Source organism: Trachurus trachurus (genome assembly GCF_905171665.1).
Source record: "Trachurus trachurus genome assembly, chromosome: 6".
Classification (NCBI taxonomy): Eukaryota; Metazoa; Chordata; class Actinopteri; order Carangiformes; family Carangidae; genus Trachurus; species Trachurus trachurus.
In genome coordinates this window covers 17,875,729-17,889,170 of record NC_139897.1, presented here as the reverse complement: position 1 = coordinate 17,889,170, position 13,442 = coordinate 17,875,729, and the positions used below count along the sequence as shown (strand labels likewise).

The 13,442-nt window shown below is 43.5% G+C and overlaps 1 protein-coding gene across 1 annotated transcript; it reads right to left on the bottom strand.

The window, feature by feature from the left end:
• Nucleotides 1–11,586: 11,586 nt before the first annotated feature.
• LOC310986895 (Golgi apparatus membrane protein TVP23 homolog A-like) lies at nucleotides 11,587–12,980 on the bottom strand (the record flags this gene model as incomplete). Its single annotated transcript, XM_083973001.1, has 6 exons — nucleotides 11,587–11,613; nucleotides 11,709–11,837; nucleotides 11,930–12,058; nucleotides 12,192–12,281; nucleotides 12,421–12,565; nucleotides 12,901–12,980. The coding sequence occupies 6 exons, from the start codon at nucleotides 12,978–12,980 to the stop codon at nucleotides 11,587–11,589; spliced, it is 600 nt and encodes a 199-aa protein (XP_083829127.1).
• Nucleotides 12,981–13,442: the final 462 nt, after the last annotated feature.

Sequence of the window (13,442 nt, the reverse complement as noted above, 5' to 3'; positions counted from 1 at the left end):
TGACAACACTGAATTTGTGGTGTGAGATTTCTTAAAAACATTTTTTAGACCAGAAAAATTGTAGACTCTGTTTAAGAAAAACAAACTTCCTTTTCATGCCCTGTAAAAATAGGCCCCTGTGCTCTGCATGTTGTTCTTCTCTCCCATTTTCAGGCTGTATGCATGGAGGGATCTTAAGGCTTTTATCCCCACAGGGAACCAGCCTAAACTCTTTCTCTGTCAATTTTCACCCACTCCCTAATTCAGACGAGCCCTTTCTCCCACCAACCCCACAATGAAGGATTTGTTCTCGTTCTCTTTGTCCACCTCTGATATCTTTTTTTGACTGCTCCCTCTCTGCAGACGGCATGCAGCGTATGCAAATACACGCTCTTTTATTCGCCAGACCCCTCCCCTGAATGAATGCAACCTTAAATGAGGCCACACTTTCACACATTTACAGAGGGGGCATGGAAACATGCACACATTACAATCAGTGGATATGCATGCCCGCTCTGACACGCAGTCACTCAGACATCCAACACTGACCATTTTAAAAATGAGCTGGCACAAAAATGCACGGATGTCAGAGATCACTTTGTCTGTACGTCTTTACAGCTCATGTATCCAAACAGAGATAAAAAACCAAAATAGAGAACAGTAGTGCAGAAGCATAAGTGTAACTAAGTCTTTTTATGGGCAGAGATACATCAAATATCTCACGATTAGCCATAAACTGCTAGTTCCCGAGGAAGAAAGCCTTTGTTTGGTCTGTAATTTAATTGAGAGTGACGAAAATTCTCCATTTTATGTCTCAGTCCTGTCCATGTGATGATTTTAGGGGCTTTATCTTTTAACAATAGATCCTTTATTCCTGTTGACTTCTGATTTCAAGGACTCAAGGCCTTGTGGAAGGAGAATTGTAGAAATTAGGAAAGGAGACAAAGTGTCGTTTCACCTCAGTAATGCCTTAACGCGTAAACACACACACAAAGAAAGGCAATGTGTAGGATGAGGCTGAAAGAGCCGACAGAAGCGTTGAACAGAGGAAGAGGTGTGGACCGTGTGACTCTAAAGTTGGGATGAATTACAACGGCGTCTGATGAACGTAAAGCGCCGCTCTCGCAGCTAATATTCCCAAGCTGGCCCGTGCCATCTGTGAGCATGTGTGAATGGGTTGGAGTCACTGTGTGTGTGTGTGTGTGTGTGTGTGTGCATGGTGGTGTTGGTGTGGGGGTGGGGGGGGGTGGGGGGGTGAAGTCTGCTGGACAGCTCTGACAGTTCGGCCTTTTCAATCGTACATTACTGAGTCGACCGGCCTCTTTCCCATAGCAACCCAAACAGAGGTCAAAGGCTATGTACCCCCCATCCACCCACCCACCACCACATCCTTCTCTTGTACTCTGGGGTGGCCACAGACGCTCTTAACTCTTTGACCGGCTGCAGACAGAGTGGCTGCACCATGAACTTGAACTTGACTGATTGACGGAGTCATAGATCCAACCGATGCCACAACAGAGACACATAAAACAGAATATACAGTCATGTGGACTTTCGTTTTTTCTTTTTCTTTTTTTGAACATCTCTGCTTTTCACTGAGTTGCACTGTACTAACATAAAATTAAATAACAAGCGCAAGAAAAAGAGGTCACACCAAGGATTCTCTCCTCAACCTAGAACCCCTCGTCTCCTCCTGATATGATACAAAGGGCCACTGCATTAAAGGCTCAGTCACCTAATTCTCCCCTACTTTCATTGGGGCATGCAGGACCCCTACTCAGGGACGCCACGGCCAACAGGCGTAATCTGAAAAGCCTGGGATGTAGAAACTTCTCTCCATCTTCCCCTAAGATACTTAACATCGGGCTTTGTACTAGATTAGTCTCGGCCAAAGTTGCATTAAAGAGCCCCGATGAGCCTCGCTTGACCCACATTGGACCTCATCCAAGACTATGGGCTGGGCTTTATATATATCACAGCCGAGCCGTTAAAACATTAATAGTGTCCACACATAGTGAGGAGAATCCAAAGAGGTAACCCAGGAGCTATATGGTATTAACATTTTATCGCTACTATGGCTACGCTGCTGCACCCACACAGAATGGGAGGTGAGCGCCGGCTACTGTCACTTCATCATGTCACACATTATAATTTCTTTGCTCTGAAAATCCCACATAGAAAAAGCAATACATGGTTAATAATGAATAACAGAGGAAGGGGAGAAGAAAGAAAGGGAAAGGTAATCATCTCTATTCTGGCATTTTCTGGAGGGGATATACATTTTTCTGTCAAATTTCAAGTTATGTATAAGAGGGAAGGAACTCAAGTATGATGAATGAATACTTAAGTCGCTGCGTCCATAGCGAGTGAGGAGAGATTCAGGGACGTTCAGATCCTAAATCCTCCTGAAACAGTGTCAAAGCCACTGACCTCGCTGCCCGGCCACTCTGCTCTCAGACAGCCTTGATTGAAAACTGTCTTTTGTTTCAGAGCAGATTAAAACTAGACTCTTAAGCAGTTTCACCACCATCAAAATCAGGATGAGCTCAGTGTATTTCATTTCCGCATCTTCACCCCCCTTGCTCATTTAATTACAGAGAATCACAGATCTCAGTAATCATTATACGTATAAATATTCTTCGTGCATTTGTGCATGTGTGCTTGTCACTCATTTTGTACATCCATCAAATACTCTTCCAGCCGCCGTTGTATCGTTTTCCTGACAAATTTGCATCAGTCGTCGCCTCTTTTTGGCCACGCTGTCTGTGTCGACTGCTGCAGCTCTCACATACAGTTGCAGACCAACCTCCCCCCCTTACTCTTGTCAAACACACTCACACACACACACACACAGACACACGGTCGTCCATGCCCAGCTCCTCGTGGCTGCAGATTGCCTTAGCATGGGCACTGCACAAGCTAACGCAGGCTAACTTCATCAGCAAACGCAGAGGTAGCACCGGTGGCTCAAACATGGCTGCCCATGTCCTGCACCTGCTTCCCGTGCCTCTTTTACATACATGTACACATTTGTCTCCACCATCTTTTTAACCCTTTCTTGATAAACCAATATTTAGTTCTACTTTCCCTCCTCCAATTACTCCTCTGTTTTCTCAAATACCGACCATGGAGATCTGAAACAGAGATGTATCATGGAGGAAGCCACAGTATCTCCAAGATTAATTTCTTGCCTTCACCTGGCTTTCTCTCTTCTGTCAAATCTGCCCGAAGCTATGCGCTGTATATCACAGATGAGCAGCACAAATGCAATTATAAAGACAGCTCTGAGTCTTTTATATGAATAAAGAGCGGGAATAATCTTTTGACATGTGGGGCTGCACATGCCTTACATATCTTGTGGAGGCGCACGTACAGTATAAAGCTCATTAATAATCATTATCCGCCGGTTACATCATTCAGCTTGCTAGGCACACCCATCGCCTTAGCTGAGTCATTCACAGCGAAACACCGTGCCTCCAACTGTCTTGTGAGATTTTTGGCGATGTCTGTCTTTTGATACAACCTGAGAGCGATGCAAATGTGACGATTCTGTTTGCATGAAGGACAAATTGCATCCAGCTGGTAAAGAGAGCAAATATAAAGGAGAGCACGGCTGATGACGGGGACACTGAAAAGGTGTAAATCTGAAATAAAAATCACACTCAAATGCAAAATGCATCTTAAAATAGCATTGCATTACACCTCTGATACAACGCGAGGGTAAACCATGATCTGCTGTGTGGCTGGGTGCAGGCCTGAGTGCATGCTTCTATATGCATATCATGAATGCATCTCTAATGCCAGAGAAATCCTTCTCATTTGGCGGAAAAAAAACAGCATCTCCATGCCTTTCAGACATGCAGAGGAGGCTGAATAGACTAATGAACAGTCAGGTGGCACTCCAGGGCCTGGACTACTACACCCCCCACCCCCCCCCCCCCACCCCCATCACACACATATCAAACACACATACACTTGCACACACATTAAAACTCAGCGGCTCGCCCGACCCCGGCGATCCGCACGACAGTCTAATGTCTCAGGCATCTGCTCATGTCTAGTCTGGAGGGTCTTTCCCACCCTGCCCCCCAGCCCAGGCCCGCCGCAGCACCAGCTCCCACAATGGTGGGAAAGCGGGCTTTTTCAGAGGTGGGGTGGGGGGACTAAACAGCTATTGAGGGGGTGGGAGTGAGGGGGGGTTGAGAGTGAGAGCGAGAGAGAGAGAGAGAGAGGGGCTGAATGATAATGTGAAAATGCACTGCGCTGTTCATTAACACACAAGCGCTGCAGCTGCACATGTTGGCCCTGGACACACATGCTCACGTGTCTTCTCTCTTTTTCGGCTTCAGGTCGCTGTGCCAGAGACACCGGGGGTACAGGGCAGCTTGCCGCCATGATAAGGCGCACACTGAGAATCTGTGTGTGTGTGTGTGAGGTGATGGGGACGGAGCTGGTAAAGACCTGAATCCTTGATATTCGGTGGTCTCTGCTTGCCCTTGTCAAAGTTTGGCAGAATGTGACATTTTTACGTTGGTGAAGTCTGACATTTTCTAATCGGTCGAGCAGCTGGTACCAGCACAGTCACGTCGCAGAGGGTTGTGATCAATATTCAATTTCTGAAACCTAATGTCTACAAATATTATATCCAACATGAAGTCAATATGCATGTGGAGTTATGTGGCTTTAAAAATTGTACATTGATTTACTGTGACACAGAAACATGTATGTTTTATACACACATGTGTCTCAATGAGTAGTATCCCAAATGTTGTGTTGAACATTTGTTATGTTTATGTCTTCAAAAACAGCTAATATTCAGTGCTGATGTTGCTACACATAAGGAAGCCAAAATATAATTTTGTTCATAAAATAAATTAAATCTAAGCTCATATTGGCTCAACTTTCTTTTTTAATACCCAAGTGGGGGAATTATCCCAGTATGCCCAATCAGCTTCCTTCAAAATTCACCTAAGGGGCTCAGAGCATTAACATCCTTAAGATAACGTACAACATATCATCATGTGAAATTCATAAAATCAGTTCTGCATTAATTAATCTATGAGGTTTATCGGGTGGAAAGGCGACGTACACCGCTGCCTGGTGTCATCAGGAAGTAAAGAAGCACCATGACAAGAGAGGATGGCAGATTTCCCTCAACCGGTGCCAGCTCATTAATTTTGTTTGTGGCCCAGCACCCCTTCCCTCCATTCTCCCACCAACCACCAACCACCCTTCCTCACCCACCAACCCCCCCCCCCCTCACATCACCCCTTAACTGCTAATTAGCTGGAGCAGAAGATAGAGAAAAGGGAGAGGCCATGTGTGACTGGGGAGGAAACTCTTCTTCTTTCCCTCATCCTTCCTTCGTGTTCCCTAAATCACACACACACACAATCGCATACACATAAACACTCCCCCACCTCCTGCCCACCGACGCCATTACAAATGGTGCCCTACAGAAAACCATGATGCAGCTCACCTCGTATGCCAGCCCTGCCATTTTAGGTGTCGCGGCAACATCTCCCAAGATGGCTCCTCTGAGCGCGCCCATACTCCGGGGATACGCCAGGGTCTTTGTCCGCCTCCTGGCACAGGCAAAAGTGTCCCCCCGTTGGCAGTACAGATGGCATTAGAGGCTGTGGGGTAAAAAGGGTGAGGGGGGGAGGAGAGGAAGGAGGAGGAGGGGGGTGGGGGGTGGCAATTCCGGCCTCTCTCTCTCACTCTCTCTCTCTGTCTTCGTTTGCTTTTAAAAGATGGTTGTACCCTCTCTTCAGGAGCCGATCATTCAGCGTCGTTAATCGGAAACCTGTGACAAGACGGGACAAAAGAGAGAAAACAGGGGAGTAAAACATGAAAAATGCATTTTACTCTTATCCTTGTAATCAAACACAGCCTCGTGGTTGCAGTATCTTAATTAAATAACCCTTAAAATCAGCCAGCTCTGAGGAGATTCCCCTTCTCTCTGTGTATTATATTATATTTCACAATAAAAACATAAGAAGAGTCATTATAGGTGTACATGGGTTGAGACAAAGATGGCTTTGACCATCCCATAGTAAGGTAAAACCTCAAGCACATATGCTACATAACAGGGAGAGTTCAGGCAAAGACTTGGACTTCAGCCTTTTCACTCACTGTGAAACGAAGCAATTAGCCCAGTTTTACAGCGAGCTCTGCAGCGATAGGTAGTTAACAGAGTGAATGAAACCTCATCTCACTTTGGTGCTCTTTAGGCTTTAGAGGCTTTCTCTGGGCTGAGCGTATGCAGCGCACAGTGCTGAAGTACCAGGTTGAAAGGTTCAGCTCCTGTCTACAGGATGGGCCTGGCCTTCTCATTGAAGCAAGACACAATGTTTCCCAAAGGCTCCGAGACTGGGTACAGCTTTAAATACAGACACCAAGTGTTTTTTTTGTTTTTTTTTAAAACCGTGTGTGTGTGTAGGGTGCTACACCACTCAACAGCATTATTAGCAGTCCTGGAGACTCTAGTGCCTGGACAAAGTGTTAGCTTCCCTTTTCTTTCATGTGTAAACAAAGGCTAACAAGTGAAATCTAAAATGTGTTCTTGTTTTTTTTTTAACAAATGGAAAATACTGTTCCAAAAGTAAATGAATTCAACAGTGGGCTGTAAAAAAGTAAAAAAGATAAAGCACGAGTATCTGCTTGAGGGTTGACTCAATTGGCAGGGCAGCGTGCCAGTGTGTCCCACAGCAGGTACCACCAGGGATCCTTGACAGAAATCCTGCCTCGTGTCTTACTGGGCCACTGTAATAGATCTGTGCCATCGTTAATGTTTTCCACTGCGACAAGTCAAAATGTCTGCTGGGAAAAAGGCCAATTGCGGCCTACCCACTACTACCACCTCCCCGCCTACATTAGTCTTCTCAGTTCCTCTCACATGATGTTTTCTAAATCTTAGGTCTTAGCCCTTGAAATGGAGAAAGTGTGGGAGTTCTTGTTTTGGACAATACTTTGTCCCTCCACCCACTGGGCGACCTGTTTAACATTCAGCACCATGTTGCAGAGAATCTGAATGAACAGCAAAGCCTGAGCACCCCCCAAACAGGGCCAGTTACTGACTGTGGACCCTGAGGCAGCTCATACACCCGATCCACAAAACACACTTAAAGTGAGGACACAACAAATACATCTGAATCTTTAAAACCCTGCAACACAGTAATAAATAATACGTAGGTTCTGCTTTGTACTTTGTATACCCTAAGTGAAATATATACTATCTGACAGACATTTTTATTTTCTTACGAAGACTGCATAGTGACATGACTCATCAGGGTATGTGGTGAATTTATTCAATAGAAAACCATCCTCAGAATTTGTGCTTCTCACCACCGGAGAAAAAAAAAATCTTATTTTATTATTATGCTACATACTATATATCAAACCCACATGTTTTGTTTTTTGCACAAGCCATTTAATAATATTTGTGTGCTCATTTTCTTAACAAACTTAAAAGCAAAACTGTTTTCTTACCTTTTAGGAGGTGGAAGTCAAAATCACAGTCAAGGTGTTGAATTTAAAGCGTGAAGACGCCCCCCCTCCCTCCTCCTCCACGGAGGTACAATGTAACGGAAGTCATTTCTACTTTCGGTTATCTAGCTTTATGACAGGTATTTAACACTCATACAGCTAGATAACCAAAGACAGAAACAAACCTCCACTCACTCTCTGCAGCTGTAGCTCGACTTGATGCTGCTCTGATCTGGAAAGAGGTGAAGAAGACACGTGAGCAGGCCCAACACATAAAAAAAACCCTGACATTTCTTTAATAACAGCTAAACAAAAGAGGACATGAATAAAAGGTGTTACATTATTAACAGTCAGGCTGCCACATATTTTATCGCCTAAAGAAGCTAGAAATAAAACATTTTGTCGTCAAATATTCATGTCGTCATACACAGTGTCTAATTAAAGGCCTGCTCAGTGTTGACCCAATTACCTATACTTGAAATCTTTGTAAATTCGACATTATTCTTTTGTTATATTCGAAACGCCCTCTCTAATCATATTACTACTCGTAGAGAAGAAAAATATTACTTCCTATTTAGCTGAATATGTGTGGTGGACGATGAGCACCTCTTGTTGTGTTTCTGTAAGTTTTTTTTTTTAATCTAAATTTCACAAAGAGCGTTTATTTCTGTTAGTAACTAATGCACTTGAAATCTAAAACTTTAAAATGGCAAATTAAAAAATATATTATGAAAGAGCCACATATAGCACGTGCCAAGCTGCATTCAAAAACATCCACCTGCACCTATTAGTTAAAACACATCATTTGTAGGACGTGCCTCTGTTCTGCAGCGCTATCTCCTGACACTACAGCCCTCCCTCTCATACACTTAGGCTACTTTAGGGAAATATTACTAACCACTAAATGCAGTGTAATTTTACACAATTAAATCTACTTTGGCGTATATGTTCAATGACTCGTGATTGCCAACAGAACTGGAAAAAAAATTGGTGTAAAATTATAGATACATGCTTGAAGCCTGTAAGTATAGCTATAATATGAAGATATACATTTCCATAACAGCCTGTTTTCTCCGTGGATGATCATAAGTAGGGCGGCCTGAAAGCACCATGACCATGAACCTGACACGGCCTCAAGGTAAAGAAGTGGCTCTTTGATGCAGCAGGTTAAATGATGCTCCAAGATTGTCAGATGCCTTTTCATTCCTTTTTTTTAATCAACTAAATCTAAATTGAGCAGGGTTTTAAGATGCTTTAATTTGTTCTTCCCTCTTTAGTGCTCCTGGGGGCAAAGAATCCCTACTTTTAATGAGAGTTGTGATTGGCCTACTTCTTTTAAAACTGGACTATTTCACATCACAGGGATAATCCGCATAGGCTATTATAGAAACCAATTTGTTCCTAGTCATAATATTAGGCCGAGGAGCGTGGTTTAATATTCGGCCACTTTATAGAACAAGGGGTTTTTTTTGTCTGTCAAGAGACCATACACCTTTCCCCCTCGTTTTAAATTAAACGCAAGGGCGTATCTGTTGGTTAATAACATGCGTGGGAAAACAGACTAAAAGGTAATCTCAACATGAATCCTGTGGCTCCATAAATTCTCTGCATAAAAACACATGGACATGGCATGAGAAGAGATTCAAAGCAGGTTAAGAAAAAAATGTAGGATAATGCTCTCTCCGTGCAGATCCTGCCTATTCCCCAGACGCGTTTTCTTACCTGTTTCTGGTGCAAAAACAGACTCTGGAGGAAAAGTGTCCGCAAACTTTAGCTCGTGATGAAGTCCCCCACATTGATTTTTCTGCGTTTCCATCGGGCCCTGGTGGAGAGTCAGCGCCGCAGCTCCCTGATGATGAGTCCTGCCTCATCCTCGCTCCTCCAGCCTCTGCCTCCTCTCCAGCCTGCGCGGCGCGTTTCCTCCACTGTCACACAACTCGCTCCTGCACTGACGTCATACCAGGCGGCGGGTTGACCAATCACAGAGTCCGCCGTCACCGAAGATTGCCCGCGCGAACAAGACGTCCCACTCCTTTTCTTTGGCTTTTCCTTGATTTCTTCACCAGCCTATACTACTACTACTCACCTACTACTGCTATAGGCCTATAGGCTACTACTACTTGTGGTGATAACGATAATAATGATGATAATGAAAGGATTCATTTCAGTCCATTTAGTAGCTAACTTTTCTGGATTTTCTTTTTGATAGATATCTTTTGACCGCTCGGTCTGAACGTTGAGACTAAAACCTCATCCTAATCTTGGCAATGATACAGCAGTTCACAAAAGAAGACCATCTCAACAATTTGCCATCTATTCATTTCATATTATTAGTGGATATTAGGTAATGTTTCTTAATGGTAGGCTATAGGGTGCATATTGCAGATTATGATATAGCCAACTATTTCTAAAGGAGACTACGGTCTGGCATCTGAATGATGCATCTCTATTGTAATTCTGCATCTCATTTATTAACATTTCCTCAGGACACAACATTTCCACATATCTCCAGATTGACAGTAACAAAGGTATACCCTTGTGTTGCTCCACTGCCATGCTATCTAATGGTTCAATCTCAAACACTTTTTTTTTAAACACTGGAGGTTAGTTTCTATTCTTACACACTGGTGGGCTATTTGAACAAGAAGTGCACAAGCGCATTTCCCGCTCTGTTCAGGGGGCTTCAGCAGACTGGAAGAAGGTAGTGTGATCATTCTTGTCAAATAGACGATCTCTGAGGTCTGAGGCGAGTGCTGGCCATGAGATCAGGAGCCACGGCCAAGAGTTGCAGGAGCAGTTTCCTCCAAATTTGTACAAAAAATGCTAAAATGTGGTAAACTGCTCTTTAAAAAAAAATATGCTCAGGGTGCCGTGAATTTTATTCATGTTTAAAGTAAGCTACAGTAAGACCGGTGGAGAACACAAGCCTAGCCTATAAGTTTTACTTCTCATCGCCCAGATCATTAATTTCAATTAGCGGACAGAGCTCCCTGCCTGCATGTACATATGTCATTTAAACATGAATTTACTAAGTATATGACGGGAATACTTTTAGAAAAAAGCCTGCACTACAAAGCAGAATAGCTAGGCTATTTTTGACCTGTGCATTGACTTAACAGAGATGTTTCTGGAGTCATTCAAATTACACTGGCTCAACATGGCCAGTGTAAATGATCACATTTCCCATTTGGATTCACAGAGGAGTTAAAATTAGTTGGACTGTGTAACCTGTGTTCCACAAATTAATCTCTCTGACAATCAGTTTGTAATTGAAGATGATTTTCAAATGATAGATAATGAAAAAAACAACCTTTAATAAACAAACCTCTGAAGGATTTTAAGTTATGTTCCAATAAATCTGGCTGAATGCTTTCTTTCATTTCAAGTCAAACACAACTCCCTTTCTACAGTTTCTTCAGCTAATTTATTCTCCTCATGGTCCATTGAAGCAACGAGGATCTGCCCGCCACAACAAGCAAGTAGTTTTAACATTTCCATCAAACTTTTAATCGCCATTTGTTTCTATCCTGAGGTGCCATCGGCATTTGCTCCTGACAATTTTAGAGGTGCAGTGGAAGAATTTCAACTAAGTCTGGAGACAGAGGGGGAGTGCCATTCTAGCTTTTGAGCAGCTCCCTTTTCTTCTTTCACTGATGTTAGTTTTTTTTTTTTTAACAGGTACTAATACAGGTCTCCTTTAATCTGATTTATCTGTATTTTCCCCTCTAGATCATACACAAAGCCCTTTCAACAAAGAGGTGTGCCATAAAGATGCTTACTGAAAGCCGGACAAAAGACAATCCTAAATCTAGATTGATAGATTTTAAAAACAATATGCTTTTTATGTCTAGAAATATCTCTGATATTCCACCAACAACAATAATTCAGTCATCAAAGGATATAAAATGCACTTATCTTTTATTGAAATAATAGTCAGACTTGATCCATGGGCAACGTGTGAACAGGCAGCAGCATAAAACAAAGGCATACACAAGGCACAGCCATTCAAGTAGATGCAGTTTGGGAAAACTGTAGAGATGAGGCAGCTTTCTGTATCTTTTTATCACACATACACACGCACGCATATAGTATCATGGCTGTAGGTCGAGGAGGTAATCTTCATAATATTCCAAAGATGATGTCCGGCTGGAGAAGGAGAAGAAAAGTTAAGCCAAGTTTAATTAACATTGGCATAGGACAACTGTAGCCTATATATGTTAATGCTGCAGTCATTCACTCACACGCTGCAGGAGGTGCTGTCCCGTAAAAGAGCGGGAGTCTGGAGGCTGGCCATCTTGTCCCACCGCCTTGCAGCGTAGGTAGCCGTAGAGGTTGGCTGCTTGGAGGGAAATGCTGGCTACCACTAGAGACTGTGGGGTACGGACAGGCAGATGCATTAGAGACACATACAGTATTATGGCATACATATGCAGAGCATGCACACAAGCAGCATGTGTCTCACCAGCCATTTGATCTTCAGGGAGAACAGAGACGTGAAGAAGAAGAAGGTCCAAATGAGAGGGCAGATGATTAGACCCAGCCAAAATATCCTCGCCTCTGCCTCTGTCCCAGTGTTATTGCCCCGGGAGGTCTGTATGCACAACCACACACACACACACACACACACACACACACACACACACACACACGCCGTACCACATGTTAAACACACCATAAATGCTCTTTTTCTTTCAAAAGGTCATACAACAATAAGACTGTCTCACTTTTTTGGCCTCAAACACCCAGAGGCTCCGTCCATCGTCGTCAATCTGATTCCACCACCGCAGCCCGACCAGCAGCCGCCCAGTCACGTTCTGAAACAACACGGGGGCATGAGTAACAGAAACCAGAAAAGCAGCAGAAAGTGATTGAAGTCAAATGAGAGGGTGAGAGAGGGGGCAAGGTATATAAGAGAGGGGAATTTATCAGCTGACGTGGTGGTTGACCTCTCACCTTGACAGACCAAAAGTCAAAAGCAAGCAGAGTGATGATCAGGATAAAACACGAGGCAAAGTTCTTGCTGATCAAATCACAGAGCAAATAGGCGACGATGGCAACCACTCTGAAGAACAGGTGGAAAAAGGAGGCAAGGGGGTGTCTGCAATCAAACCATAGATTAGAAATCATGAAAAAGGCATTTATAAATGCCTGGGATGAAGGCATTTATAAGAGACACCTTTGTTGCACAACATGTACCAGACAGACACTTTGATTTTGATGTAGCCTATGCAACTAAAAACATATTTTATATAAAGAACTGAGAGCAAATAATGAAATTATTCAGATTTAAATAAAATGTATAAATAATCTTCAAACTGATCGACATATTTTTTTATTTTTTATTGATAAAATAAAGACTCAGCACAAGACAAATGAATGCCTACATGATAACATATGATGTGAGCTATTACTAGCCTATCTCCTGCAGTGCACCTTATTATTGCGCCTCTCCGCGCCCTCTCCTGCTCGTCAGCAGCAAAGTCCAGCTCCACATCCTCCGTGTCATCCGCCATCGTCTGCCAACAACATGCGAGGACGGAAACAGGAAAAATCACTACACAGCATTTTACACAACACTACGAGAAATGTAATGAGAACGATACGATTTGTCTCATAATAATTACTGTGAATGAGCGAAGCTAAGCTAAGTTAAGTGTCATTCAGGGGAGAGTGATGCCATACCGTAGCCTACAGGAGCTGGAGCCAGGTGTTGCAGTGAAATGGGACCGACACCGTCTCCTCCTCTGTCACAGCCTCGGCTTAGCTACACATCCACATCCACACCAGCAGCAGCAGCATCCCTGGTTTAAAAATAACCCACGGGATGGATGATTCACTAAATGTGCAGACACGGTAACTACAGCCGTAAAGCGTGTTGCAAGTCGATGCTGGACAGGGATTATGCCAAGGATGATTTCTTTGGCCAGGGTAGAAATCAGGGGGGGAGATATCAAAAGAGCGACCGCGGCAGGACT